The sequence below is a fragment of the Saccostrea cucullata genome, unplaced genomic scaffold (assembly GCF_032062105.1).
Source record: "Saccostrea cucullata isolate Sc308-1 unplaced genomic scaffold, CSIRO_AGI_Scuc_v1 ctg599, whole genome shotgun sequence".
Classification (NCBI taxonomy): Eukaryota; Metazoa; Mollusca; class Bivalvia; order Ostreida; family Ostreidae; genus Saccostrea; species Saccostrea cuccullata.
This window is the reverse complement of record NW_026938938.1, coordinates 270,515-297,291: the sequence shown is the minus strand read 5'-3', so window position 1 is coordinate 297,291 and position 26,777 is coordinate 270,515. Positions and strand designations below refer to the sequence as shown.

General features: G+C 32.6%; 4 protein-coding genes across 5 annotated transcripts in view; 2 read left to right on the top strand and 2 right to left on the bottom strand.

Annotated features, from left to right (window-relative positions):
• The window catches only part of LOC134251884 (triple functional domain protein-like), an 88,986-nt gene extending 72,465 nt beyond the window's left edge, over positions 1 to 16,521 (bottom strand). Inside the window, exons 1-11 of one of the 2 annotated variants that reach the window (XM_062734307.1) lie at positions 16,443 to 16,521; positions 16,168 to 16,281; positions 15,263 to 15,488; positions 13,512 to 13,687; positions 13,172 to 13,294; positions 12,114 to 12,305; positions 8,841 to 8,972; positions 7,111 to 7,239; positions 6,750 to 6,851; positions 5,457 to 5,579; positions 4,588 to 4,779 (exon numbers count right to left, since the gene is read on the bottom strand). In XM_062734307.1, coding sequence (XP_062590291.1) covers positions 4,588 to 4,779; positions 5,457 to 5,579; positions 6,750 to 6,851; positions 7,111 to 7,239; positions 8,841 to 8,972; positions 12,114 to 12,305; positions 13,172 to 13,294; positions 13,512 to 13,687; positions 15,263 to 15,488; positions 16,168 to 16,275 — 1,503 coding nt within the window. In that variant the 5' untranslated portion in view covers positions 16,276 to 16,281; positions 16,443 to 16,521. Of the gene's footprint in view, positions 1 to 4,587; positions 4,780 to 5,456; positions 5,580 to 6,749; positions 6,852 to 7,110; positions 7,240 to 8,840; positions 8,973 to 12,113; positions 12,306 to 13,171; positions 13,295 to 13,511; positions 13,688 to 14,461; positions 14,486 to 15,262; positions 15,489 to 16,167; positions 16,282 to 16,442 lie in introns of those variants that run through there. The other variant, XM_062734306.1, reaches the window with a different exon arrangement.
• Positions 1 to 26,777, top strand: part of LOC134251903 (uncharacterized) — a 280,050-nt gene that overhangs the window by 80,652 nt on the left and 172,621 nt on the right. The gene's annotated exons all lie outside the window — the stretch shown is intronic.
• Positions 17,013 to 20,046, bottom strand: LOC134251885 (kalirin-like). Its single transcript, XM_062734308.1, has 4 exons — positions 19,833 to 20,046; positions 18,003 to 18,077; positions 17,453 to 17,567; positions 17,013 to 17,300 (listed from the first exon to the last, which is right to left on the bottom strand). Exons 1-4 carry the CDS (start codon positions 19,897 to 19,899, stop codon positions 17,156 to 17,158), a joined length of 402 nt encoding a protein of 133 aa, XP_062590292.1. The 5' UTR covers positions 19,900 to 20,046; the 3' UTR covers positions 17,013 to 17,155.
• Positions 20,038 to 25,694, top strand: LOC134251886 (U6 snRNA-associated Sm-like protein LSm5). Its single transcript, XM_062734309.1, has 5 exons — positions 20,038 to 20,162; positions 20,348 to 20,443; positions 22,221 to 22,248; positions 22,543 to 22,615; positions 25,544 to 25,694. The coding sequence occupies exons 1-5, from the start codon at positions 20,120 to 20,122 to the stop codon at positions 25,574 to 25,576; spliced, it is 273 nt and encodes a 90-aa protein (XP_062590293.1). The 5' UTR covers positions 20,038 to 20,119; the 3' UTR covers positions 25,577 to 25,694.

Genomic DNA, 26,777 nt, shown 5'->3' with positions numbered 1-26,777 from the left:
CAACCTGTATATATAAAGCCAATTCCAGGAACCCGGGGATGTTAAATGTAAAAGTAAAAATAGTACTGGTCACATAATTGATTGCGCCCATGGAAGAAGGGCCCATTTTAGCAATATTTATACATTTTGAGTTATTCACGGATTTTGGTTGAGTAAGGTTCAAAGTTGTCAAATATGAATTTTTTTGTCCTATATACGTCCACTCTAAGTAGTTTTTTTTTTTTTCATTTTATTCAAAGATACAAAGATAACAAATTCATAATATAATGTTGTGTTTTTCAACAACGTCAAACGTTTTCAGAGTGAACGTAAAATGATTTTCTTTTGTAATATTACTACGGTAATTAATAGAACTTTAAATAATATTTACCAGGTAATATTTTCACATGCGCATTATTTTTTTTTTCTCATCGTCTCTTTTAATTATTAATAATTTTTAATAGTTACATGTACCGGTATATAGATTATGGATTCAGCAGTGGTGTTTAGCAGTATGAGCGAGTTATTATTGAACATGCATTGCTCTCAATGGGTTAAGATGTATTTTCTTTGCTTGATTTCAGCATAAAACAATATATCTTTGGTTACCATATATGTGAAAATTAATTTTAAAAACCATATCTGGAACAATAATACGCTACCTCAATGTTACTGCAAAGTTAAAATTCATTATTTTTTTCTTCTAAATTTCAAATAAAGACAGAAAAATTGCGAAGAATGGTAACATGTTATTACGCTATACAAAAGACAGTGAATAGATTCACTGCATCTATTAGAATGTCTCTGCATGGGGTGAATAATGACACTGTTTTTTGGAAATATAAAGGATACACGAAATATTTTTCAGTGTAGCAGTTAAAATATTTTATTATTTACAAATCAAAAAGGTGGGAATTTCATAAACAAACGAATGAGTTATAATCCGCACACAATTTAATAGATCTACAGACCCAGAATTAATGTGTGTGTTGGTGAGGAAAGGGGGGGGGGGTGGTAAAAATCTAAATGGCAGAAACTTACAATTCCTCAAAATGACTTAAAATAAATAAATACATATTTTTTACCTGCCAAGTTTTAGGTGAACAGGCGTAGAAAACACTGTGTATAATGTTTATTCCTCATATGTAAGACAGTACCGGTTTTCCATACACATTCTCCAACTATAAGAACACCTCTGAAGAGGGTACCACGTGATGTTTTACGCACGGACTTGTGAAGATATTCTTTTTCTCAAGAGTAATCATTCTCATGTTTTAACAAAATGTTATCACGATTATCAATTGGCTTTGCAAAGTTTTTTATAAGAAATAAGAAAAGATTTTATTTTCAATAATCTATACAGTGTGTTTATTGACAATCACTATACATGGTTGAAGTTTCATTTTTCCCTTTCATATTAATTTCTGCTTTTCAACATTTTCAACTATTTTCGACACTTGTGTATTTTGAGCAATACCTATACTTCGTTGAACGAATACTTCCGAGAGCAGCATATTAGCAGACTTCTAATGCAAGAACGCCGCTAAATCAGATGCAGATCCAGTGCAGGTGCCTCTGGTGTGCGCACACCCACCCCCCACCCTTTAGACTTTTTAAAACAATATTTACTAAACTAATAACACATTATTAAAATCAGGTTTCCTTATTTTGTGTATGTGAGGGTGCGTGTTTGTGAATTCAACCCTATGGCAGGGTGCCCCTATTTTTTTTATCTTCGGGGACGTAGCAACAGGGGGGGGGGGGCAACAATACTTTAACTATGTGAAAATGTTCACTGAAAGGTTGGTCGCTCCCCACACTTTTTACTAAAGTAAAGTAATATGAGGGATGATACGTATATGCTTTAAAATGGATATTGAAAAGGATTTGGTAGTTGAAAACGTTAGGATTTTCGACTTTAGGCAATTATCCTTTAATTTTTGTTTGCTTGTTAAGTTTTTTAGGAAAGTTAAAAAAATTCTGTGGCTGCCCCCTCCCCCCACTTTAAAAATCGATGCTACGTGCCTGACCTTGAATTATTCCTTAGATCCAATCTATCGAAATATCATTTATTTATTTAGGGACGGTCTGCCCTGATAGACTTCTAGGACAAAATTATTTTCTTATGTCACTTTCGGTCTTTTTTTTGTGAAATTACCTTATGATGAGCGATGTCGGAAACTACTTTTTACCACTCTTTTTATAACATATATATGTCATAATTATTCATACATCAAACACAGAACAGAAACATTTCCTCCTTGTTGAGATTATTCTGATAATAAATTGATAAATTTATTATTTATATATAAAGGCCGGCTAAATATTACAGTATTCCTTTATAACATATGTTTTTAACAGGATTTTTATAGACATTCCCAACCTTAAAGCATACATTTGGAGGCCACATGCAGACTTAGGCTGACATATTTGAAAATCACGATTTTATGAATATATTAAGTCATTTACTTAAATTAATTTTTAAAAAGCATAATCTACAAATTATTGAAATATTAGTGGACCTCTCTCTCACTCTCTAGCGCGCTCTCTGGAACATGACTAAATAAAAAATATCAATGTCTGAGCAAAATATAACCATGAAAAGATTGAGTAAACATATACATAATTTACAAGTTAATCACTCGCGATCTACCCGATGCGCGATAATGATTATGTAACACACAAAATACATATTGAAGCCTATGTACTAAGTAAACTTTAAATAGTAATAATGCTTTTTTATTTAAATTTTTCAAAAATTGATATTTTTTTAACATCTAAAGTTATTGATCTACAATATCACCACGAGTACGAAAAATTATTGAAGTTCCCTAAAAACTTTGACGTCATTTTCTGTACATTGTGACGTCACGAGAAAATACTGACGACTTGTCAAATGTTGAGAGAGAGAAAAAAATCAAGTAGACCTTATAGTTATAACCTGGCTACTTTGGAGGACTTCTGTTTAACAGTGGTCCACAATAGACATGCAGATGTGGAAAGCATAGACTAACGCGAAAACATTTCTACATTTTATTATGTTTTTAATTGAACTGAGAACTAGACTATATTAGAAGCTGTTTAGCCTACCCTAATTACCACGCATAAATGATGCATTTATGCTAAAAAAGGATTTATGGTTGTGTTTAAATAATTAACAGTAACTTATCTTATGAAAGATTTAATACTTGCCGTGCGAGGTTTTATTACCATCGAATTATATAAAGGTAAATTTGCTTTCTGTATGCGCAGCTGAGCAAACGACATTCGTAAATATTAAATTACGCATGGGGCGCATTCCTCTCGGAGAAAAAAACTTGTTGAAAAATACGCGTAAGATACCAATTTTTGATTTTATACTTGAATTTTTTTCCGAGAGGAATGCGCCCCACTTGAAATTTTAAAGTGAATCTGTAAAATCGGTGAAAAATTCCGGAAAAATCAAAACCTTTGTAGGTTTTAGCCGTTACCATGAAGAAGCCAACATCCGGTTTGACTAAAACTACCCACCCCTGCATTGACGAAGTCGAGTAGATACGGAAACCACAAATAGTTTTCAAGAAAACGATGATTTATTTTTTAGGAAATTCACAGGCCGTATATTGTACTTTCTGACTTTTGTTCTTTTCTCCAAATACATTTTGAGGTTCTTGGGATCAATGTATGGTACACACATGTATCAAATGGTCAAAAATCAAACAATTATCAGATGTGTACCAGAAATCAACAGTCAACTAATATACTGGAAATGGACGGATTGAAAAGTCTGCCATCCATTTGAGCTATTCAGTAAAATGTGAATGAGCCTTATGAAAAATTGATGGGGGGGGAGGGAAATTGGTGTGTGTGTGTACAGGTGATATGGACCAGTGCAAGCAATTCACATTCTTGTATTTTCTATGCATATAACCATTAAATGCACACTACGGGTAATTTTATTATATATTCACTTAATAGTAGATGCAATAATAATATAACCTGCAATATTTTTCACCAGATGACTTTAGAAAAGGAGCCTTTTCCAAACTTAATTATTGCAAATAACTTAGCTGGCATTCAGTTATTTTATTGAATGATAATATTTTCATTCTGTTGAACATGTCTTTTATAAAATAATTACACTACCTAGTGTAAATGACTTTTTAAATATCTTTGGAAATTCTAAACTAACTTACTGTATGCTTCTCTTATTGCAACAAAACTTTTTTTTCTGTAAATCATATATTCACAGAGATGATTCCAGCAAACATTTTTGAATGGAATGTCTATTGATCATTTGTATGTGTGTTAATTTTTTGTGGGGTATGTGATGATTGAATTGCCTAATTAAAACCATACAAAGTGTTCCATTTTACAACCTTGTATCATTTTTATAAAAGATAGAATGATTGCAATGTTTCTAGAAATCATAACTTAAAAGGAGTCTGAGAAAATTTAGCTGTTGCATTATTTTTAGGTAAGATTTCTTATGTACACAGAATTTAACTGATAAAACACTTCTAAAATTTCCCTTTATGTGATAATGTTAAAAATTTCATTTTGAATGAAAATACCTGAATCCTTTATAACAAGGGAAACAACATGTTACTTGCCTACTAAACTACTTACCTCATGAACATGTGTATAGAAGTCCACGGCCATTTGTATGGTAGCCTTGCGCCTCTCCAGGGAGGTAAGGAAATTCCCCATTCTCTGTTGTAAGTCCTGGGCCTCCCTGTAGATTTCCTTGGGGTCACATTCCCCCGTGTGAGCGAGCTCATCTGCTGCTGATAACAGCTTGTCTGCATTGGTGATGGTATTCTGAGAAGAAACATTTCATCAAAGGTTAAATGGGTGTTGATAAAATATTATATCTGTATGTTGAGAGTTTAAACAAATAAACTTGTAAATAATTACACTTTCTTTATGAAATCTATTGGAAATCTACAATAATCAGTTCCCTAAAACAGACACAAAACCTTGTCACAAGACTGCAGAACAAGAGGAACCGCATACTCTTTTGTTACACTAGGAACACCAAAATGTATATTAATTTGACTCAATTTAACCAAAAAAAACAAAAAAACAATTACTCTATCAAATTGTTGTAAAAATATATCAATTGTTTGTTTCCTTAAAAATTGAATTCTGCGTGCATGCAAGGCTGATTTCTAATTGTTAGCCCTGCTAAAGATCTACAGCATACAGGGTAATTTTTGCCCTGTGTTATTTTCACCCTTTCACACTTGCAAAAAATTTTCACAGTTAAAATTTGCCCGTGCAATTGGTCCTGACTAAAATTTGCATGTATAAAGAAGGAACAAAGGGGCAGTAATAATAAATTTTCCTGTACACAGTACAAGCCCAAAAAATATTCTCTTTTGAATAATTTTCTGATGCAAAAAGTGTGCATAATAAATGTGACTTTATAGAAACTTAAAATAAACAGAGTGGATGATTATGTTAAACATATAACAGTCAATGTGCTGCATTCTTACTTTAGCAACTGTTTCAAAATGTTGGTGACTCTTCTGTAAAGCTTTGCTTCTTTGTAAACTTCGACCAATTGAGGTATTTTTCTTCAAAAAGACATCTCCATGGTTTTCTAACCAATCTATGACCTGAATATGAGAATAAAATCAAAAGCCTGAAAGGCTTCAATGGCGTCGAACAAGAAAAAAAATTTCAAAAGATCTGCAAATAGAAGTCAAGTGAGTGACTCCAGTAACATAATAATAAAATTAAAAAAATAGTCTTAACACAAATACAGTATAGGGCCTGATATCCTTGTGTCCTGGTCCGAATGAGTCAGGGTTCGAATTGACCAGACATCGTCAGAAATGTCCATTCTCTATATCAATCTAATTTCTTTTCAGTCAATCGAAGACATATGAAGGGTTTCATAAATTATTTTAATTAATTGCCATTGTCAGAGTGTTGTTCTGTTGTATAGTGATTGCATCTTAACTACAACCATGACTCTAATGTTAAAAGTACGATCGACTTACGATAAGGCGCGGTAAACAAATGGAGGAAATGGATAAATACAGTAATACTGGCATTACTGGTCAATATCGTAGGTTGTTCAGCTAAAATTGGATTGAAGATCGTAAACGTAAAGCTAAGATTAAGAAATTCAATCTTTATAGTCTTGTTGTATTCGTATTTATTTTGTAATTATTTTACCGTATTTAAGATTGTTTGTATTACAGTAATCGGTCCCAAAATGTGATTCATGTCATTCGACGCACCCTCTCATTAGAAATTCATCCGCAACAACCATAACGTTTTTCTTGCGTAAAAATTAAACATAATATCGTTGTTTTGTAGTAGTATTAATTGAAGATACAATTGATTTAATTTTATATTCAAGCTATTATTCATTGTGAACGTTTTAAAAGAAATTGGTTTACAGCTGTTGCTATTTTCTATTGCGGATGCATCCACTACACGTGCGGTCACGTAAACCTGACTGATCGCTAGATGACGATCGGGCAAGCCCGACGCCATAATAAAGAGAAACTTAATAATTTACTAAAAGTAACAAGGACGCGAAGGCACTTCTCTTAATTTATAGATTTATGGTTTTTAATTATTTCCTCATCATGTTTGTTTCACAAATGTTTATGTCCCAATAACTGACTGCAACAAAACAATCAGCAAACAAATATAGAGAAATCAATTCATATTTTACTTTTGTGGAAAACTTTTTCTTATTGTCTTTTCCTCTATATAAATAGATGTACAAGTTATTGTTGTTGTAATCTATAAGACTTGGACAAACCGCTGACCTGTTTGACGTCTTGTTGAAACAACCGCAGCCCCAGTCTCTGATGAAGCTTGACCCTTTTAGAGTGCCACATTTGTTCTAAGTGTCGCTGGTGGGCTAAAACCTGAAGTATATACATAGGCAATAATATAAACTGGTTTGGGTATTTGTTGTTAAAAAAATGTATAAAATATGAAAAATTAGAAATAATAGGGTAATAATATATTTTCAACAAAGATGACAACTATTTTCTATTCACTTTCTTGCTTTTGAGTTGAATAAAAATCATCTGGTATAAATCAAGAATTTCCATATTTAGAAAGTTTTGGTGTGATCAAAAAAAAGAAAACAAATATGAAATATATTTTGCTTTGAAAACTTACATCATGGATGACATCTAGCACATGACCAGAAGCTTCAGAGTAGTCTGCCTTGGCTGTAATACTGTTGATGCTGGTAGAGGTCACCGGTGTCTGTAAGGTCTCTAACAGCTGTTTCCCGTCTCTACAAACCTACAAAGATAGACACTCAAATGTCAATAATGAGGACTATACAAACCTATAAATATAGAAAATAGAATGTCAATAATAAGGACTACAAACCTACAAATACAGACACTAGATAGTCAATTATGAGGACTACAGAGCTGATAAGTTTGCTATAATTATGTAACATGATCATATGATTTTGTGAAATTCAAGTATTTTTTTTTTAATTTGAGATTCTATATAATTCCAGCAAAATACTTGTACATTTCTAAAATGATGCTAAAATTAGACTTGATCATGTCACAATGTTTATCAAAAAAAAAGTCATTCATCAATCAAGATTTGCCCAGGATTTTAGGAAATGAAATTCTACACCGAATACATTGTTCCTAAATAGATCAACAGTTCTGTGGTAATTGATTAATCATCTTAGGTCCAGCGCTACATAGTAAATTATCATAAATTCCAGCTTTTGAAAAAAAGGTGGGTAGACAATATTTTCTGGTGAAATCGAACTTTCAAGAATCACTATATTTTGAAATAGTCTTAAATATAATAAAATGTATCTCATATCTTTTCTTATGTTTTACACAAATAAATAAAACATATATAAATTAATAAAATACAATTATTTAGTTGTAAATAGCTTTAAAATTGGTGAAAAATCAGCATTTTTTTTCTCGATTTTTGTCTATAAACATATGTCCCCCCCCCCCGTGAAACACAAAAAGCTTTGGCATAAATTTGTAAAATGACAGTCCATGTTACCTGTAAAAAGGAATTTTTGTTTCACGGAGGGGGGGGGGAAAGATGTTTTAAAAATATTTTCCGTTTTCCGTTGATTTCTATAGTGAAAAACACAAGTTTTACCAAAATTATAGAGTTATCTCTCTTTGATATCCCAACTAAGTAACGTTTTATGAAAATTCATATAAGTATCTATAAAAATTTTTAAAATCATTCGAATACGTTAACTTTTGAGAATTGACTTAGAGGTAGCCGGGAGAACAATACTATCGTTCGTAGTTCTCAGAGGTACTCTGAGCAATGAGCTCACTAAATGATACCCCCCGCCTCCTATATGGTTATTATGGCAAAGTCCATGTTTTGCTCTGGGAGACCTGAAATAAGTGTCAAATCAAAAAGTAAAATAGGAGGTGCACTTAATGGGCATTATGTAACAAGTCTCATTTTATTTCATTCAGTGGTAAAGGAGGAGTTGCAGACAAGAGATGGGTACCCCCGAGTGTAACAGATGGACATACAGACAGACGTACTGCTAGACGGATGGACATCCCGATCACTATATCCTCCTGCTTTTCAAGCGGGGGTATAATAAATGTTAACTATGTACATGTATTTTCCATGAGTTATGAAGGAAATCTAGCTTTCCAACTTACAATTAATGTACAGTAGCTTATCACTGTGTAAGACATTCTTACTTTATACTGAATTCATACAAAACAAGACATGTAGGCTTCTAGATTATGCTCCAAGACTTGACTATCAGTTAAACACAAAAATAACTACCTAATATGTCAGTATAACACTGAAATGAATATTTACATCAGTATAATGCTGTGAAATGACTACTTATGTCAGCATAACACTATGAGATAACTTACATCAGTGTAGCATTGCGAGATGACTTCTGTGAGATTCTGATGCTGGTGTAGAGCTAGCTCCAATTCTTCAATTTCAGCAGGAAGATGGTCATCTTCACAAGCTTGTCTCCAGCCTGCCACCTGGGCCAAGTACTGAACAAAAGAAAAAATAAAATGTAGACCAAAGAATCAGAAACAAAACTCACGATGAAAATCTTTAGAAATGAAAGGATTTCGAACAATAGTATTACAACACCTTTTAATGAAAAATTATGAAATCTCAAACAATTCCTAAAAATTGCAATAAGGTGGAACCAAAATTATTTAAAGATGAGGAAAGGAAATTTCTCTAACCTTTCCTAGAAATCAATTTGTCATGTTCATGAATAGACAATGAATTAGTGCATCCAATTCCAAATGGCTGATCTATGTGCACTCATGTTGCATAACAAACACTATTTGATTTTAATTTCCGCATGATATAACCTATTAATAATGTACCTAACACTCAATGGTATGTACCACTTACACCGACTTCCTGAGCACTGCCGTCAAGATTCCTTTTGATAAAATACCACTACAGGCTGGCTTTTGGACAACATACATGTTAAAAAACTTACTAATATGTACACACTAATACAAATTCAACTTACTGTAGCACTTATATCCACTAGTGCTGAAGCAATCAGATATAGCATTTATTGTAAACACTTCTCTAGTGTACTTTTTATGATTTCATGGAAAGAACAAGAGGCCCATGGGCCACATCGCTCACCTGAGCACTGTGGCTAGGAAAAAGCAGGATTGGTTTATACTTGAAAAGATTAAATCCAAAAGTAGTCCCAAGACCAGTCATGGCTTCGCTATTCTTGAGAAGAAGATTTTTAAAGAATTATCCTATACATTTCTATGTAAAACTTTGGTCGGCCATTTTGGCCCCGCCCTACCCCTGAGGGTCTTGATTTGAACAAACTTGAATCTACACTACCTGAGGATGCTTCCATATAAATGCGATCAATTATGGCTTTGCTATTCTTGAGAAGAAGATTTTCAAAGAATTTTCCTATACAAAAACTTTGATTCCATTTTGGCCCCGCCCTACCCCTGGGGGTCATAACAAATTTGCATTTACACTACCTGAGGATGCTTCCATATAAATATGATCAATTATGGCTTTGCTATTCTTGAGAAGAAGATTTTTAAAGAATTTTCCTATACATTTCTATGTAAAACTTTGGTCGGCCATTTTGGCCCCGCCCTACCCCGGGGGTCATGATTTGAACAAACTTGAATCTACACTACAGGATGCTTATATAAATATGATCAATTATGGCTTTGCTATTCTTGAGAAGAAGATTTTTAAAGAATTTTCCTATACATTTCTACACACTAATTTGAACAATCTTGAATCTACACTACCTGAAGATGCTTTCATATAAATATGATCAATTATGGCTTTGTTGTTCTTGAGGAGAAGATTTTTAAAGATTTGTTCTATATATTTCTATGTAAAACTTGGATTCCCTATTCTGGCCCCGCCCTACCCCCAGGGGTCATGATTTGAACAAACTTGAATCTACACTACCTGAGGATATAAGTTTCATTTTCCTGGCACAGTGGTTCTTGTTTTTAAAACATGCCACCAAATTTTCATTAATTCCCAATATCTCCCCTTGAATGAGGGCGTGGCCCTTCACTTTTTACTTTGTGGCAAGTTTGGTTGAAATTGGCCCAGCGGTTCTTGAAAGAAGTCGAAAATGTGAAAAGTTTACAGACAGACGGACAGACAGACAGACGGACGCCGGACAAAATGTGATCAGAAAAGCTCACTTGAGCCTTCGGCTCAGGTGAGCTAATAATATAATACGATGTATCTGAATATGGTAAACAATTAGGAACATTTAAACAGTTGTGAAATTCAAATTAATAAATGCGTAATTTTTTAAGGTAATTTTAAATTGGTTCTTCTCTCTCTCCTAGTACTATAATATTGCTTGATCTCATTATAAACTTCTGATATTTACAAGACCTAAACAAACTTAAGAAACTTGGCAATAATGTTCCTCTATTCACAATGCTGGTCATAGAAAAAGTTATATTACTTTTGTAAGTTAAAACAGTTACATGCTTTGCTACCTTTTTTAGTTTAAAAAAAAAAAAAAATTTCTTTTCTCCTAAACACCAATTTTGTGTTTTGAAAAAGTCCCTGGTTGTTAAAACCCTTCAGAGCTTTGATTTTTAATCGTTCAATTATTTTACATTTTCCCTGATGAAATAACCTCAATTTTGGAAGTCAAAAAAATTTAAAATATCTACTTCTAGTTCCACAGAAATTGAAAAAGCTTAATTCTTATACTCCAATACCTTCAAGTCATATTTTTGTATCTGGTATCTTTCCAATAGTTTAAAATGAAAATAATGTTAATAATTTAGATTCTAGGTGTTATAATAAGGACCATTTCAGAGTGTATTGACTAAGGATTAATAAAGCAAACTATATAATTAATATTTAATTCCACATAATATGTTTCTGAATCCCAGGAATCCACACACAAAGATATTTTCTTTGACATGTGGTCAGCTAAAAATTCCAAGCATGCTTGTTTAATTTCACCCATGCATATCACTCAGTCATTACCTTTATAATCAAGGCATTTACATAGTAAACAGGGTAACGACAATTAATTAATTTCAATTCTATGAGTAAAAGTTCAACATTTTGACTATGGTATAATTTTTTTTCTGATTTGGACCCGGAAATAAAAAAAATAAATGCGTAGCATTATTTTGACTTCAAATCTGGATCAGTCCGGTGTTTTGTTATTATTTAATCGGGATCAAAATTTACACAATATATAGACTTTACTTTTCTGTCTTATATGCACGATATTTACATTACAGACTTTCGTAATATACTATAGAGACGAGAAATAGCAGTTCACACATTATACATACCTACAGAAAAATGCGTGCAAGTACTGTTTAAAAAATGTGTGGTTTTTTTCCTTTTCCGCGAATTCAAACGACCGCGATTTGATGAAAATTGAATAAATCATGATCTTTTCCGACCGCGATTTTAACCTGCTATACAGTATATAGAACCACAAAGCCATTTCCTGTGACTGTGTATAATCAAATTAATGTTTCCATAAGCAATATGCATTATAAGCAAGAGTCCTTAATTAATGCACTTTTTCATTTTATGTGTCTAGTATAAACATTAGTGCACACTTATTGTGCACACTGTAGTAAAATTTAATTACTTTACATACAAAATCAACTTATCCAGAGTACCTGTTCTGCCTTTTTGTAGAAGTTGACGGACATGTTTAACACCACACTTCGATCCTCCACTGCAGCTGCTAAGCTTTTCCACTCCCTCTCTAGCTGTCCTGCCTGCATGCGGATTGTGTTAGATGCATAATGTCCAGCATCACACAACCGCTGTGCCATTCCAAGTATTCTCTTAATGTTTACATAAACATTCTGAAATTAAAATCAGGAAATTTTACTATCCACACATTTTCCCTGTTGTTTCCTCGTTATGATGCACATTAGCCAGAAATTTTCAAGAGGTTCTCCATTGATAAGAACATTTCACTAAATGATGTAAACAAATTAAACCATTCAAAAATAGAGTACAACACTTCTTTCAGTGAATGGAAAGTCACTTAATATAACAATGTACTTATAAACGTGAGGATCATGGTTACTATCTTTAATTTTCTAGGAAAAAGAAGTACAAGTGTTTGAAACATTTTCATTAAATTAAACAAATGAGATCTGTGAAGTTCTTCCTTGATACCAGGTCAGTATATCACTAGATGCACTTTGATTTATTGCCAAAGTACAAAATGTCAATCATATACTGTTAGTAAATTCATTTATTATGACAGAATTTTAAATTAAACAAACAAGGAAAAAATCAAACTAAATTAACTACATGTATTACAAAATTACAAAGAATTATTAATTTCAACTGCACTGTTTGTTACTTATTATATAAAAGCATATGTTCTTTTTTTGGGGGGGGGGGGGAAGAAATACCAATATCTTAATTTTTGTATATACCCAGATAAACATTTTCTGTAAATTTCAAGAACTTTTCATTTTCACTTAGTCCATTTACTTGTATATTAACTCTGGAGAGTTAAATTCTTACATGTATATTCAAATGTTTTTAGCAGAACAGACCATGAATCAACGATACTGGAAAGTATGCTAGCTCTTTTTATCTCAAGAGCACAACTTCGCTTTATTGAGTAAAGAGGAAAAAATACTAAATGTATAATATGGAATGCCTTGTAGAGTCCTATATATGTATAGTTTAATTGGTAAATGAAAGGACATACCACAGCACTGTTAGCAAACTGTGTGTGTTCACTGTTCAGCTCTACTGCCATTTGATGGGAGTTCCCGATCTCTGTGTAGTTGACTAGAAATAGATCTCTGTTGTTGGCTATCCAATCAAACATCTAAAATAATGCAACATAATTGAAGAAAAAAACGTTAAAAAAAAAATAAAATATCATTCTTTTATTCTTTAATCATTTATGCTTAAAAAAAAAAGCTTGGTACATCTGAAGTGTGTTAGGTAAATTGGTTACCATTTCACTTTTGTTTTTACAATTCTAACATCTTTATATTGAGTCATCATCCCCATTACATGTAAGAGAAAGCTTTTAACTCTACCTTCTCTACGTCTTCCTCAAATATCCTCTGCTGTAGACATTGCTCCAGCCTGAGTCGTTTGACCTGCCACAGCTGATTCAGGTGCTGCTTGGTGCCATGCATCCTGTCCAGGAGCTGAGAAATCTGAGGCACCGAGCTCTGAAAATCAGCTGTTCCCGAGATCACAAATCTACGACCTATAAAACGAAAACACAAACCTTAATTTACTTTGAAGTTCTAAGTTAACCATGTATTAGAATTTTAAAAATAACAAACTATAACAAAATTTGTCATTCAAATAGATGGACTGACATCATCAATCAATATTCTAGCTTCAATGAACACAATCCTGCTACAAATATTTATTCGCCCTTTCTTTTGTTGTATCCGTAATTGAATGTAAAATAATAGAAGTAAGGGAGAGATATTTCATATACAGAGTTAGACAGTCACAAGTATGAGGAATCTGACAAAGTGCAATAACTGAATATAAAACCCCATTTCATAATGGTCAAATGGATGATCAATTTCAACCTTTTATCTATGTGAACACGAGTTTTAATAATATACAGGCAAATTTTCATATTAAATATGTTCATTATGAACATAAAACTACATGTATTAGTTACAGTGTTTCAGAACATAAATGGGTAATATATACCAAGTTTCAATTGCCTGTGTTTATCAAATACTTGAATATTTCCACATGCTCTCCAAGTTCAGTAGAAAATAGAGAAAAAGTTTTGAACAATCAAAATCATTCAAAGTTAAGTCTTAAGACATATTTGGAATATTATAAAGAAAGAAAAGGAGACTAAATCTTATTGTGAATATTATAATACAAACTAATATTAAGAAATATGCTTCATCATTCAGGGAAGCAGTGGTGTTTAGCAATATATCTCTATATATATGTATATACAATTATACATGTATCATGAGTATGTTGGCTTACAATCCAAAATATTTACATTACATATATCCACAGCCAACTGCTGAAAAGTTCACAGGAATATCAATTGCGTTACACATAATACATTAAGCTCACCTTCAGTGTTTTCATCATTATTACCGGTATATTTTTGCTAAAAATGTACATTATCCAAAGTAATAGCATGGTAAGCATTTTTCTTGACATTTATTAAAAATTAAAGATTCTACAGACAGTCACACCTAACTAATAACTAGCTTGAACTTGATAAAACCAAGAAAACTTTGAGATATACAAGGATTTGAGATACTGAGGGTAAAACAGCTTAGGACTTATAAATTACTTCAACCAATGTATTCAAGGTGTCAATGTCCGAGATACCGAAGTTCAGCTGTGGTTTTATATTTAGTGTAATGGATCTAGAATAGGTAAATATGGACATATTTTGAACATTTCAATCTATTCAGAAAGAAGCCTGAAAATGACATATATTAAATACCACAAATTGTTACACCTCTAAATGTTGTTCATAAATTAATCCCCAAACTACAAATATTGCTAATGTATTCTCTTTCTCTACTTTCAAATTAGCAGGTTTTCAGGAAGACCTCTTCTTCATGTTTAGAAATCTGTCTTCACTAAACAAGAACACTGAACAAGAAAACTGGCCATTGGATCCAAAAGTCTATTTTACTTGTAAAAAATTCTATCAAGGACAATCTATTTTTTTATCTACAAGGAAAATAAACAAAGAAGTGCAAAATCAATATTAATTTAAGATATTATTTCCTTGTGCCACAAATGTTCGAGTTAAGGTCAAAACACACCAATGTAAACTGACCTTGTTGTTGCCCCTCCCCGGTAATTTCCTGCAGTATTCTGTGCCCCTCCATTGCCAGCTGCTCCACGGGGGCCATTTGAACCCTCCTCTTCAGGTGATTATGTTCCTCCAGGCGGTACTGGGCGCCACTCAACTCCTCAGGTAGCTCAGGATTGGTCAGAATCTCACCAAGGTCATCCAATTTGTCCAACAGATCTAAAGCTTTCCATATGAATTCTTCCAGCATCTAAAATGATATCACATTTCCTGATCAAAAGTGCTATAAAGTTGGTTTTTCTATTTGTGATTCATATGTTTCTATTTGAAAGTCTTTCAAAAAAAAAGTTTTCTGAGAAAAAATATGCATTGATTAGATTATTTGGGAAATGCTCAAAATAATGACTATTTAACGGTCGTGTCACTCTCAAAATTTACTGGTACATGTATAAGCTTAAGCTTGAGAAATTTCTGTTCACTAAAATTTAGCTCCAGGTTAAAATAATTAAAATTTATTCAACTGCAGACAAACTTAAAATTTTTACATTTTTTGTTTTGCTCTTACAAAATATTGGTGAAAAATATACCATGGTTTGATTAAATTTGATATTTTAGGCCACTGAAGACAAACTTAAAATTTTTACATTTTTTGTTTTGCTCTTACAAAATATTGGTGAAAAATATACAGCATTTTTTTCTGAAAACCATGCTCTCATTAAATTTGATATTTTAACTCAATTAATACTATTCTTCGTATATATTCTTGAATTCCAGGCACTCTAGTTTGTTTTCAAATTTCAAGTGTGGTGATTTTAACATTTCAATTTTAAGGATAGATGCTAATATTTAAAAAATAACAATCAAGTTTTGATTTTACACATTGCCACTTTAAACCTAAACATTTATGTCATGTAAAAATTAGAGCTGACCAATCTCAACTGTATCCACTGCTCATGGTTATACTCGAGACTGCCCTCAAATTCTCGAGTCAGTTGTGAACAATCAATGAACTTTGATAAGCCATCCACTGAGATCATACATGTCTGGAAAAAAACATTTCACATCATTTTAAAAACAGGCATTGCATAACAAAAGGACAATTTCCACTGAAAAAAAAATTAATGAAAAACGAAAATCTATAAACTCATTATACATGTTATAACATTATTCAGATTACCATTACACTTCATAAAAGACCCCTTACTTCAAAGTTATATTTGGCACTTCCCAGACTCGTTCTCTTCTTCTCCCAAAACTTTTCTGGTTTGATTATATATGCAATGTTTTTATATACTACCCGTCATAGGGTAAACAGTTCACATCATCATCAATCTTTTTCAACCAATGACCCTTGTTTAAAATATATACATGTATGCATGTATTACAGCAATTACCATCTTTTCAGCTATCAGAATCATGTCGACTTTCGCGGGATTTAAAACGAAAGTAGAATGGTAGATGAATACCGATACCGATCAGAATTAAGACGACGGAAAACAAAAATAAAAAAAATCGAGGCGGGGGTAAAAAATCGGGAAGAATCTAGGAATATTTTTATTATGGCCTAAGGTACTTTTTTCAGCTGATTAAGATTAATTGTCACATTTTTCAAATTGAAAATCAGATAAAGCATACTGTAAAATCATGTAATTTCGTGGTTTGAGAAAACTCTTAGTTTGTGGGGATTTGACTTTGTGTATGTATTTATGTATGTAACATTTTACATTTTGTGGTGGACATGAATTTTTGGGTCTCTTCATGCCTCAATGAAAATTAAACCCCTACAAAAATTTGTGATTTTTCAGTATTTTACAAAGCTTTATTTAAATAATCCTCTGCTAATCACCAAACCTTCTCATAAATATGCTTGTTTTTTGGCTTTTTTTCTTTTTTTTTTTTGCTTATTCTTATTAGCATTTAAATATGCATATTGAAAAACTTGCTGAATTTACTATTAACTTTGACACCTACCTGCAGTACTTTAAGTATGGGTTTGACTATCTGCCATGTTGATCCTCTCATATCAAGGATCATGGTAAAACCCCTCTCTCGTACTTCATTGCTACAATATTGTATTCACACATAACTTATTTTATATTAAACAAAAAAAATAGCATTCACTTATATACTGAAAACATTAAGATCATATTGAACTGCCTAGTTTTACAAGATCCCAGGAAGTATATAGCTTTAGCTCTGTCTAAAAACTATTACCTAGGAACACTAGCTAAATAGGTCATGAGGCGTCTCAAGTCATCTGTATCGAGTCTTTCTGGGTGGGTGAGGGCAGGAAATGTCAGGATAGCACCTCCGCGCCTGTCTCTTCCACCTAAAATAGATTCAAGCTCGGGGTCAAAATAATAACCAATGCATAACATTAACATATATACTAAACTACTGCATAGAATTAGATGAGAAAAAAATCATGTTTATCTTTAATTAAAAGTACATGTATATTTAATCGCAACATGTATGCATGTAGTATTTCAAGAAAAGCACTCTGTATTCATCTACTTGTGTTACAATGTTATTACATTACAGTACATTTTTATTAGTTCTAGCGAGCATATCGTGGAACAATTAAATCATCTGAATTTAAATAAACATGCAATATTCTGACAATAAATATCTTATTATCATCAATGTAAATTTACAGCAATCCATCACATCATTGAAGTTACATCTGCATACACCTAAAATGAATGCCATGTTGAAGCAGGCATATTATCTGATTAATATTGAACAGTGTACCAGACATGTTTACCTGAGAGGTAGGCCACCCGCTCTCGCAGGATGGGCACAATATCTGCTGCCTTTAACCCATCTGTTCTTTTTCCTCCTAAAAAAAATTATTGCGTAATGTTATTTGTCACTTTATTACAAGAATTCAGGAACATATGATGCTATTTTTTATGCATCAAATGCAGAAACATCTGCAAACAATCCTCATTAACATAACCAAAAGTTTTCAAGACAGAGCTATGTCTAATAGAAGATGTGCAACAGAGATTTATTTAAACACAGAGCTGATATATTTTTGTGCTAACTTAGTATACCAAAAAAAATTGAGCTAACTTAGTATACCAAAAAAACTCAATATCTCAAAAATTATTAAAATCGGCATGCTTGAAGTATCACTTCTGACATTCTAGTTTTCTGTGATAATCACTGATAATTAACCCAATGCATAACATTTTAACTCAATATGTCTCACAAGTTCACAAGTTTTGTACGTTTACAAATCACTTTTTAAACAAAACATGGTTTTAATAGAATGTTCTGTTATTAGGACAACCTCTGTATAGTGAAAGGTGTGCAATCCTAACTCTACAGTACAATCTTTTTCATTGTGAACTCCCACTTTTATTTTCATTCCCATTGCACACTTTTCTCCACACTATCTAATGCACATCCTTTCTAATATTCCAACAGAAAATCTGTCTCCAAATGATTGTCAAATTAGACAGGTATAAAGAACTGTAGACAGGTCTTTTTTCAGGTGTTTTGATTGTCTGAAGGTGAATACCTCGAATACCTTATATTAGTTATGTAGAAACCAGATGAGTCTATAGATAGGAAGGGTTGAATATATACTGACTTCACTGTGACACATAAGTTCAACAAGGTTTTATGTTTAATAACAGACTGGTCAAAAGTATTTTCCTTTGTGTTTAGTACTAATCTGTACAAAATCCTTACAGCTAAATACAATTGAGCATATGCCATATTATTTTTCCTATCACTGATATCAGCACTAGGGTATACAATTTACATTCATCACACCTGACTGCTTTTTGTCCTGGGTACCTGCATGGAATGAACGACACATGTTTGTGTTGGTTATCTTACGTTACGATTGTTTACATTTTATTTGCAGTTTAGGATCATTTTTGTTTGTTTGTATACTTTACTGATTTGTGGGTCTCTTCATATTTCCAAAACAGTGAAAATTAAACTCCATGAAAATATGTGATTTCACAGTATGACATACAAATTTCATTTCCAAAGTCACGTTCAGCTTTAAGAAGCAAATTAGTGCTTTTAAAATTTACGGGGCTATTAATCTACGAAACCGCTATAAAAACAAATAATTATCCACTTAAAATCCCCACTATACTGTTTATCTATGAGTATTTAAATGGTCTTTTTATCTTTTTATTATAAAATATTGGTTTCAAAATCTAATAAAAAATTGGTTGCAGAAATGTTCTTGCTTTAAAATAAAATGTTGAGTAAAAACACTGATATTAAAGTTACTCTTAACAACAAAATACAGAAAAATTGGCAAATCCCTGTAGATAAGAAATTAGGAGGAAGTGGAGATGAATCATAGAAGATAAGCTGCAAGACCTAGATTATGTACCTGACCCATTTGTAAGATTTTGCTTCCAAAGACTTGTATAAAGGGTATAACCGACTAAATTTCAATGAATGTTACCCAGAGTATATCACTTATCAATTAAATACATAACAAAGGTTTGAGAAACAGTCGTAAGTGGACATTTTGTTAATGATACTGAGGCTGAGTTACCAAAATACAAAACCCAGCATCACAGTGTTACAGAAATGGCCTCAAAGACCAACAAAGAAGTACCTGGTCGATAGTAAAATTCAACATCTCGATCATTTAAACCCTCATTTGGCTGCTCCTTTGAACTCATCTCCTAACTTCAACAGAAGTTCGAGAAATCATGATGTAGATCTTCGCATCATTGTTTATTCCTGACATCTTTTGTCGGCCATGAATTCGTAATCATCGTACACCTTCGTTCCATATCGGATATGTTCGCGAAATGTCGTCACCGGAAGTGATGACTTTCGGAAGTTACTCATTCGGAATATCTTGGTAGTTTTCTTTGGAATCTCACATGTGAAAGAAAGATGACAACAACTTTCTCAAATCCCTCTCAATTGTTGCCTCTAGGTTTGTTTTGACCAATTAAACGTATTTGAATATTTTAAATGGCGATGTCCTCAAATTTTTTTAGCATATTTCTCAAAGGCTCCTTTTGTAGATCTTCCCCAACATGTTCAACCTGCATTGGCTGCATGATCATCTAGCTATTCTGACATCAAATTGTTTCAATTTAATCCTATTGTCTTTTTCAGAGTTGGTGGATAAATGTATTGGATCTCGAATTCATATAATCATGAAAAATGACAAAGAAATAGTTGGAGTGTTACTGGGTTTTGACGACTATGTCAGTATCCTTTGTTTAATTGTTTTTCTCTACATTTTTTATCTAATTTGATTAAGGAGAACAAACCATATATTTCCCTGGTACCCTGAATCACTAATCAGGTGTTTGACGAACTAAGAAGTAAAGCTATATGGCCATGGTGATCAAACCTGCCTAACTGCCACATTTTTCTCTCCTTTAAAGTGTAGGTCTGCTCTCAAAAATATCAAACTGCTTAAGGAAAGATGATAAACAAACTTTAAAAAAAAAGTATTGAAAATGACAACTTAAAGTATGTTTATATAAGTACGAGGGGTGATCAAAAAGTTCGCAAACTATCTCTATATTTACAAAACCACAATTCAGATTAGAATGAAATTCGGTACACACATAGCCATACACAAGGTCTATAAATAGCATATGCTGAATAAAGTTTCTCTCCTTGTTTGTGACGTCACAATGTGAAAATGACGTCACTATTTAGGTCACCTGTGACGAAAAATGGTTGTCTCTGTCGAACTCGTTCAACAAACGACTGTACAATTTATTGTAATATCTTAGACATCCCTCTGCAGTATCATATAATAATTTGTACACAGTTTATAGAGATAAATGAGTTCCTATAAATTCAATTAATGATTGGATTAATTGTTTTAGTGAAGGAAGGCTGATGGTTAAAAATGATACTTGTCATCTTGCGCAGTGAAAGCAAGTTTGAAAAGATATGTATTTTTAATTAAGCAATTTGCTATCAAAGACCTCCAATTAGCACTTTGAAAAATAGTTGAATATTTGAACAATGACATAAGTATTAAATATCTAAGATATTGTTTACTTTAGATTTTAAACATATTAGACATGATAAAAAGGATGCACCCATTCTCTATCCACCTTGAATTAAAGTCTCTCCTGAGACAGAAGATTTGTGTTTTAATGGTCGCCATGCTTATTTTTGGAAAGGATGTTATTATCCACTTATTCTGTTGCCGAGATATGACCATTTCTGACAAATGAACTGTTCTTGTCATAAGAATTAACTCACATGGAAAGAAATATAAAACTCGGAAAAATCTTTCAACTTTTGTGACAGAACGCTACGGAGGTTGTCACGTGACTGCCAATATCACGTGATTCGCGCATGCGCAGAACGGTGGTTGATGTGCATTAAAATCGGGGAGGATCAATTTAAAATATAATCAACATTAAAACCAAATATTGTTTCTTGTATGGAAGTTATTCAATTAGTTTGCGAACTTTTTGATCACCCCTCGTAAAATGAATAAGTTAAGCCACATAGATTTTCATTTTCATTCAAAGTTTCACAATAATTAGAATTTAAGTGACAAAAAAGTTGTATAGATTAATAAGGATGCATGGTTTCAGATAGGCAGAATCTTGAACACTGTAGAAAGATAACAATTTCTTAATATTTTAGAAATTTTTTATTCAAATAATTTATAATCAAAATAGATGAAAGAATATATACCATATTTGAGCATCTATTTTTTTGTTTGTATCATCCGTCCCATCTGTACCAAGGCCCTCCTTTGACAGGCCTTTCAGCTGTCACTTTCAGGGCTTGGAAACTACTAAATTTTTGTCTGATATGAATAAAATCTTAATATATATATATATATATAGTTGTAGACTTAACAAGGATGTTTCTTTACATTGAATTTTCATGTTTTAATGTCAAAAAAAATATTCAAGCTTATTATTGAATGATATTTAATATATATTATATATATATATTTAATATGAATAATGATGTCTCAGAGTTTCTTATCCTTAACTTTCTTTAGACATGGTGCTAGAAGATGTTACAGAATTGTAAGTAAACAACTTGGTACATGAATGAAAGTGGTTACAATTTGAAAATTTATACCTTTATTGAAAAACTATTACACATAGACACATTGAAAATCAATACTGCATATGATTTAAAAGCATTCCAAGTTTCACCATCCACACAAAATATTTTCTGTTCTGAGTGTATAGATTTGAAACAATTTTGATGTCCAGGATTGCTAATAATTGATGTCAGAAAGTTTACCTCCCTTTGAATACTGAGTATAGTTTGAAATGCATTACGATAATTATGAAAGATTTTGTACATTTTATCAGTGAGAGCACTCCAGAAGGAAGAAGAGTTACAAAACTTGATCAAATTTTGTTGAATGGGAACAACATCACAATGGTAAGCTACAAATATAAAGGGTAAGGGGTATATGTAATGTAGAATCTGCAGTGAGCCATGATACATCATCTCTCTCCTCATTTTCATGTCTTTATTGCAGTCTGTATGTCACTGTATGCATATAAATAATGAATGTATAAAGGGGTAATATGATTCAAGGACATGTGAAATCAATACGTTGTATTTCCATTAGTGAACTCTTCAGAATTAGAGGCGAGTTTGATCGTCTGACTGGGAGAGCATGGCATTGCGGATAATACAAAACATATTGCCATTATCAATCCAATTTTAAATGCTAAGTGCATTTGTCATTCTAACTAAAGAATAGGAGAACTAAAAGACATATGTAAAAGAGCAAAAACCCTAACTTTATCGTCCATTTATAAAAATACGACATTTCCGAGGTATGTGTATTGACTTTAAATGTACCATTACAATAAATAGATACATACGATCACCAATATATTCTCTGGTTCTTAGGTCAGTTGTATTCATTACAAAACAGATGAGTTATGGAGCTATTCTTTAGCTCACCTCACAAAGTTGGGGGAGATAATGTAATACCCTCTGATTCGATGTCAGCATTCGGGGTGAAGGTTTTGAGCAGTTAAGTACTTCTATGCCCTACATTGATCAGACATGCATGGAAGATGCTTCTGTATGTTTCATTTCAAGGTTTCAGATGCTGCAATTTCAGCAAAGGAATGACCAGGGTAATGTTTTTGGAGCAGGTTAACATTTTGGTGCAGGATAAAGTATTTTGTTCAGGTCTCATTTCCAAGTAACTATGAGCCCTATGTTGACTTAATTTGCATGGATGATGCATATAAGGATGCATACTACCAGGCTTGCTTCGGATGCTGGATCTGACCTACACTGTCTCTTGAGTGAAGAAGTTACATTTTTTGGTGTATAAGGTTTCATTTCAAAGCAAATATGAGTCCTATGTTGACCATACTTGCATAGATGACAAATCTTCATCTTTGCTAGCCATTAGCTAGGGGTTTCTGATATTGCTTCTTAATTATTCTTGAAAAAAAACTTTGATTTAATTTTTTTTAAACACGTCTTTATTTCTGTCTATGATGCAATCTATGCGTAAAAGATTCGAGATCAAGTGATGAAAACAATCCCGTCTTTTGACTACAACAACGTATGCCAAGGGTTCATGAGGAGAGTAGCGTATCAGAAACCCTTGGCTAGCGAAGATGACAAATCTTGGATGCACACTACCAGGCTTGTTTCTAATGCTGGATTTGACTTACATTTTCTGGATGAGTGAACAGGTAAAAGTCTTTGCTGCAGGTCTCATTTCCAAGTAACTTTGAGCCCTATCTTGACCAAACTTGCATTGATGATACATTTAAGGATGCACACTAAAGGACTTTCTTTTGATGCTGAATCTGACTTACATTTTCTGGATGAGTGAACAGGTTAATTTTTTTGAGTAGGTTCTAGGGATGGGTATTGCCAAAAATTTCGTATCGCGATATATCATGATTTTTTCCCCAAATATCACGATAATATCATGACATTTTTGCAATAAATTTTTACAATGATTTTAAATGAATTGTCATTATTTTTTTATTAAAAATATGCTAGAAAAACAAAATTTCACTGTTTTGAAATTTTTATGTACATAAAATTAATAATGTTTGGATGGTAAGATGCTGTTCTTTCACCTTTTACAATATTTTTTAGACTTTCTATAATTGTAATTTTAAAGATGAAAGAAATAAATTAATAATTTCTGGACTTTATAATATGTACCTAAATACCGGTATTTAGGTCTCCGTATCACGATACGTATCACGCAACAAAAAATTGCGTTTTACCGGTATACCGATAAAATCGCACATCCCTAGTAGGTTCATTCTAAAGACTTGGAATATAAGCCCTATGTTGAGTAAACTTGCATATATGATACATCTAAGGATGCATGCTAATTGACTTTCTTCAGATGCTGAATTTGACATACATTTTCCAAATAAGGGACCAAGTTAATGATAGGAGTGCAGGTTTATAACAAAGAAACTATAAGGTCCATCTTGACCAAACTTGCATGGATAATGTGAGATTCTAGAATTGCTTTTAAGATATTTGGGATTTTTATGCCCCTTTTTAAAGAAGGGAGGGCATATTGCTTTGCTGCTGTGTGTCAATCGATCTGTCTGTCCACCAAGTTTCTGTTCATTTTCTTCACAACCATTGTACATACTGAAATAAAATTTGGATTTATCGTAAGAATATCTAGGTCAAGTTTTGACAGAGATATGCCCCCATGACTTGGAAAAATTTCAATTATTTGCAGTTTCCGTTCATTTTCTCTGCATCGGTTGCACATACTGAAAAAAAAATTGATATACAGATTTATCAGAAGGAAATCTAGGTCAAGTTCTGTTTTGGGTATGATCGAGCCATTTTGACAGAGTTATGCCCCTTAGAATTAGAAAAATTCCAATTAATGCCAGTTTCTGTTCATTTTCTTTGCTGAGGTTGCACAAACTGAAATCCCTTTGGGGAGGGAGGCTTAAGTGTTTTACAAACATCTCTTGTGTTCTTTTTGGTTTGTGTGGGGTTTTTTTCCCGTTAAGAAAAATAGGCTTTTGAATTTAATGTGGATGCTTAACAATGAAAACGACTTGGAATGGCCCAATATAACAAAAGTATACCTATTTTTTGGTCCATCTGTAAAAATATTGACTTCATAGAAAATCATATTGACCTCAGACTTCATGCTTGGTCAATATGATTTTCTGTGAAGTAGATACTTTATAGATCTATTTCATGAAAGGACTGTATTAAAAAAACTATAATTTATAAAGGTTTTACTTTATGGTAAATTACTTGTATATGTTCAGAGTTTTGGTGATCTTCCAAATAAAGTGTACAGTTTATGCTGATTTTGAATGTTTTTGTATTTTACAGTTGGTGCCTGGAGGAGAGGGCCCAGAGACATAAGGGAGGATTCTGTCATGTAATTCAGGGAGGGACATCATTCACAAGACATTCATACCATGGGAAACATTTCACCATCTGTTACTTCATGATTAAAATTAAAAATATGTTTTTGCAGAAATAGCTCTTTTTGTCTGTTTGTAAATCTTTTTCCATTTTTCCCCTCAAAATGCTGCTATCTCTACAGATTTTGTCTATTTCAGTAAAAATAGATATAAGGTATATGAACAGACTACAACTATGGCATGCCAATTTCACAAAAATGAGCTAAACATAGTTTTACAGTCGATAAACTAGGTTTATCGGTTGTAAACTTTAGTTTACGGACTGTAAACTATAGTTAACAATGTTAATCTATATTTTACCTCTGTAAACCATAGTTAACGCAATAATCTATGTTTCAGAACCGTAAACTTTACTTAGCACTGAAAACAATCATCAAAACATATATTTATACCCCACGCAACTAGTTGCGTGAGGTATAATGTTTTTGACCCGTCCGTCAGAGTGTCAGTCAGTCCTTTTTTTGTCAGCGCAACTCCTCATAAACCGCTGCACAGAATTTCGTTAAACTTTGCAGATATTTAGGACACAATGTGTAGATGTGCATATTACCGGGAAATTCCAATTCCATTATTATTTCAGGGAATTTCCACACTTTTTAACTTAGGAATTTGTCCATACCTTGTATATAGAGTTGAACAGTTTGTCAGCGCAACTCCTCATAAACTGCTGCACAGAATTTCGTCAACTTTGCAGGTATTTAGGACACAATGTGCAGATGTGCATATTACCAGGAAATTCCGATTCCATTACTTTTCCCGGGAATTTCCACACTCTTTAACTTAGACATTTGGCCATACCTTGAATATAGAGATGAACAGTTTGTCAGAGCAACTCCTCATAAACTGCTGCACAGAATTTCGTCAAACTTTGCAGATATTTAGGACACAATGTGTAGATGTGCATATTACCAGGAAATTCCGATTCCTTTATTTTTTCTTAGAATTTCCACACTTTTCAACTTAGATTTTTGGCCATACCTTAAATATAGAGATGAACATTTTGTCAGCGCAACTCCTCATAAACTGCTCCACAGATTTTCGTCAAACTTTAGAGATATTTAGGATACAGTGTGTAGATGTGCATATTACCAGGAAATTCCGATTCCTTTATTTTTCTGGGAATTTTGGCACTTTTCAAA

Bases quoted from the DNA above. Each gene is read 5' to 3' on its own strand.
- LOC134251885 (XM_062734308.1), bottom strand. From the start codon at position 19,899: ATGAGTTCAAAGGAGCAGCCAAATGAGGGTTTAAATGATCGAGATGTT. The intron at 17,568-18,002 runs GTAAACATGTCT...AATCTATTTTAG, and splicing joins GCGGGTGGCCTACCTCTCAG to GTGGAAGAGACAGGCGCGGA. The intron at 17,301-17,452 runs GTAATAGTTTTT...ACAATATTGTAG, and splicing joins TATTTAGCTAGTGTTCCTAG to CAATGAAGTACGAGAGAGGG.
- LOC134251886 (XM_062734309.1), top strand. From the start codon at position 20,120: ATGACAACAACTTTCTCAAATCCCTCTCAATTGTTGCCTCTAG. The intron at 20,163-20,347 runs GTTTGTTTTGAC...TGTCTTTTTCAG, and splicing joins CTCTCAATTGTTGCCTCTAG to AGTTGGTGGATAAATGTATT. The intron at 20,444-22,220 runs GTATCCTTTGTT...AACTTTCTTTAG, and splicing joins GGGTTTTGACGACTATGTCA to ACATGGTGCTAGAAGATGTT.